The sequence below is a fragment of the Cynoglossus semilaevis genome, chromosome 7, assembly GCF_000523025.1.
Source record: "Cynoglossus semilaevis isolate Cse_v1.0 chromosome 7, Cse_v1.0, whole genome shotgun sequence".
Lineage (NCBI taxonomy): Eukaryota > Metazoa > Chordata > Actinopteri > Pleuronectiformes > Cynoglossidae > Cynoglossus > Cynoglossus semilaevis.
The window spans coordinates 13551185-13554706 of record NC_024313.1 but is presented as its reverse complement, the minus strand read 5'-3'; the positions used below and the strand labels follow the sequence as shown (position 1 = coordinate 13554706).

The 3522-nt window shown below is 50.6% G+C and overlaps 2 protein-coding genes across 4 annotated transcripts in view; both read right to left on the bottom strand.

Moving 5' to 3' along the window:
- The window catches only part of LOC103381387 (filamin-A-interacting protein 1), a 7512-nt gene extending 5971 nt beyond the window's left edge, over positions 1 to 1541 (bottom strand). The window contains exon 1 of one of the 3 annotated variants that reach the window (XM_025056726.1): positions 1522 to 1541. The gene's annotated coding sequence lies outside the window, so the exon portion shown is untranslated. The other 2 variants (XM_025056724.1, XM_025056725.1) reach the window with 2 other exon arrangements.
- A 782-nt stretch (positions 1542 to 2323) lies between these two features.
- LOC103381343 (mitotic checkpoint serine/threonine-protein kinase BUB1) overlaps positions 2324 to 3522 on the bottom strand; it is a 7506-nt gene continuing 6307 nt past the window's right edge. The window contains 5 exon segments of the mRNA XM_025056815.1: positions 2324 to 2807; positions 2809 to 2844; positions 2935 to 3041; positions 3123 to 3300; positions 3384 to 3522. The exon segment at positions 3384 to 3522 is cut by the window's right edge and continues 23 nt beyond it. Of these exon segments, the coding sequence (XP_024912583.1) occupies positions 2660 to 2807; positions 2809 to 2844; positions 2935 to 3041; positions 3123 to 3300; positions 3384 to 3522 (608 nt within the window). The 3' untranslated portion in view covers positions 2324 to 2659.

Sequence of the window (3522 nt, the reverse complement as noted above, 5' to 3'; positions counted from 1 at the left end):
CCCCCACAGCTACAGTGTAAACAAACAAAGCTGCAACAGGCCCAGGTCAGAGTGTCTGAGACCATGTGACCAGGTGAACCATGTGACCAGGTGAACGAAAACAAGTCAAAAACAGGAAGCACAGCACAAAAGGTTAAAGGTTAAAGTTCACCACGGTCACAAACAGACCAAATCAACCAGGAGACCAGTTCCACACCAACAAAAACAAGTGCAGTCTGGGAGTCCAGTGGGGGGAGTCCAGTGGGGGGAGTCCAGTGGGGGAGGACACTCTGTCAGCAGGGGGAGACAAGAGCCTCCAGAAGGATGACATCACCGCAGCTGAGCGCCGCCAACTCACACACGCCAGTCACATGGACGCAGCCTGAGGTCACTTCCCCGATGAAGAGGGGTGAGGANGTTTATCGTTTGGCCTCCACATGAAGTTCAGCTCTGGAACATTTTTCCAAATTGAACCGGAGGCGGTGGACGGTGAGGACAGACAAATCGTCAATGTCACTCGGCACAAACACCAGGAAGTGCCGTCAGGAATGTGATGATGTCACAGGCTCGCCAACCAACCGGGACAAAGTCGTATATGAAAAGTATCAAACATCAAATGAGCAATGTTATAACAAAGACAACCAGTGTGTGTCACTGTTGTGGGGCATGTAGCTCTGTCCTCCCAAAGGGTCAGTTTAGAAACAGTCCAGCTAGGGTGTATAAACGTGACCACAGACTGTCCACAGACTGACCACAGACTGTCCACCGACTGTCCACAGACTGACCACAGACTGCCCACAGACTGTCCACAGACTGTCCACAGACTGCCCACAGACTGACCACAGACTGTCCACAGCCTGACCACAGACTGACCACAGACTGTCCACAGACTGTCCACAGACTGCCCACAGACTGACCACAGACTGCCCACAGACTGACCACAGACTGCCCACAGACTGACCACAGACTGTCCACAGCCTGACCACAGACTGACCACAGACTGTCCACAGACTGTCCACAGACTGACCACAGCCGGTCCACAGACTGACCACAGACTGTCCACCGACTGTCCACAGACTGACCACAGACTGTCCACAGCCTGACCACAGACTGACCACAGAGTTCTTCTACGACTGAATTATCTGTTCAAGGAAAAACTGCACCTGAACCAAAACCAAACCTCAGATTCAAACCAGTGATTTTCTCTGTCAGAGACTCAGCAGCTGCTGCTCCACCACTACCAGTGAATCAGTTCTAATCAGTTCTGATCAGTTCTAACCAGTTCCTCTGTGACTGTTGGAACTGCTGTGTCTCTCAGAGCTGAAATCAGTGATTGGAGTTTCCTTGTCAAAATGAAGAGTAGAAAGTCAGTGAGTCCAACCTGAGGTTCCAGATCCTCTGAGGTTCTAAAGTCCTCTGTCCTTTAAATCTGGATCCTGGTCCTGGTCCTGGACAATCTGGATCCTGGTCCTGGTCCTGTGTCAGCTCTGACTCTCTGATCTAAATTTAACCTCTGCTCTCACCCACTGTGAGTGAGTCAACCTCCTCCTCCTCCTCCTGCTCCTGGTCCTGGTGTCACTCTTGGATTATTTCAAGAATATTGTGTCAAACGTTTTATTTTCTGAAGTGGAACGTTCAGTAAAGTCAGCAACATTTCAAAAGTTTCCCAAACCGATTCTCTCTTCAGTTCAAAGTCGTCTTTTTTTGATCACATTTGTATTTTTGGTTTTATATCCTGAGCCATTTTAACAATAAACGCAGGGGAAATGACTGCGTCCACTTCAGATGGACAGGACTTTATTTTGAAGACCTCCTCCAGTAACTTCCGGCGATAGTTACGGATGTGTAAACGTTAACCACGAAGAAGCCGAACCCTCCGTGAACAGCCTCCGATGCCGGTGTGTCCTTTGAGTTTTGCTTCGTTGTCTGTTTGTCACCCACACAACGAAGAACTGGTTTAAAGTGGTTTATTTTTAGCCACATTTACCGACCGGAAGAACCGCAGCAGCTCCGTCTCCCAGCAGATTTAGGAGCTTTGAGAGTTTCCCACGTAACTGTAGGTAGATGACGTCAGAAGATGAAAAGGTGCTAGTTCAACTCCATTCCCCTGTGTTCTTGTTTTGGTTTGTTAAATAAAAATGACAACGAGGTTGAACATCAACCAGAAGGAACGGCAGCACGGGGACAAACCAAAGGTGCTCTTACACTGAAAGTCTCGCTGGACTTCCTGTGTGTGGTTTGTGTGAAGGAAAATAAAGTAGGAGTGTGAATATATGAACTAAAATCTCTGGTTTTCTCCGTGGACTTTGACTCTTTGGTCAAAGAAAGTTTGTGACGCTGCGTCTTAGACTTAAACAGTTTGATTTTATTTCAGTTTGTTTTAGTTTAGTGACTAACTTAATGCCTACCACATGGAGGCGCTAACATCATCTGTTAAATGAACAACAATAAAAACCTCAAAGTCTGAACTGATTTCTCTTCAATTTCTTCTGTAAAAGGAGAAAAAAAATGTTTTGAAGATTTGAAGAAGAGTTCTGGTCCTGGTTCTGGTCTGGTTTAGATCCCAGTATCTATCATCTGGTCATGACCCCGTGTGGTCCTGGTCCTGGTTCTGGTCCGGTTTAGATCCCAGTATCTATCATCTAGGTCTGACCCCGTGTGGTCCTGGTCCTGGTCCTGGTCAGCGTCGGGTCGACCTTCGGTTCTCCAGCAGCAGAACCTGCAGACGGCTCTTCAACATGGACAGTTTCCCGCTGTAGTTCTGCCGCAGGACGTCGGTCAGCTGAGCACGGAGGTTCCGGAGGTCTGGGAGGGAACCGCAGTCAGGAGTGGAAGAACCGCAGCCAGAGGGCGCTGTGAGGGTTTCTGTAACAGCAGAGAAGAAGACACTAGAGTCCGGACCGACCCCGACTCTCTGCTGCCCCCCCGTGGTCAGCAGTGGACCACCGCACTCACCTTCTGAAGACAGCGTTGGTGGTCCAGACCCCGTCCCGGTTGGTGACCTGCATGTAGGTCCCAAACAGCAGACAGTGGACGGTTCCTGCCAGACCAAAGTAGTCGCTCTGAAAACACAGAGGAACAGATGAAGAACCCGCTGCACCACCGGGCTGCACACCCACATCCACGACGTCACTTCCTGTCACCTGGTAGTTCCAGGGTTTACCGCTCAGCATCTCCGTGCACTGGAAGCCCGACGTCTGACAGCGGGCGGTGAAAGCAGTGCCTTCTGGGAAAAGCCTCATGTCGATGCTCTGACCCAGGTCGACCAGAACCAAACCGTGGTTCAGGTTCTCGGCCTCAAAACCACAGTTGTCCAGGAACCTGGAGGAGGAGGAGGAGGAGGAGAGAGTTCAGGAGGCGTGAGGAGGTCTCAGTCTGGCCCTCCTGAGGGGGCGTGGCCTCACCTCTCTCCAAGCAGGAAGTTGTCAGGTTTGATGTCAGCGTGGACCACCTGGACGCTGTGCAGCAGCTCCACCATGTGGAGGATACAGGCGGTGAAGTAGAGCACCAGCGGCTGAGGGAGGAGCCTGTCAGGCTGGGACT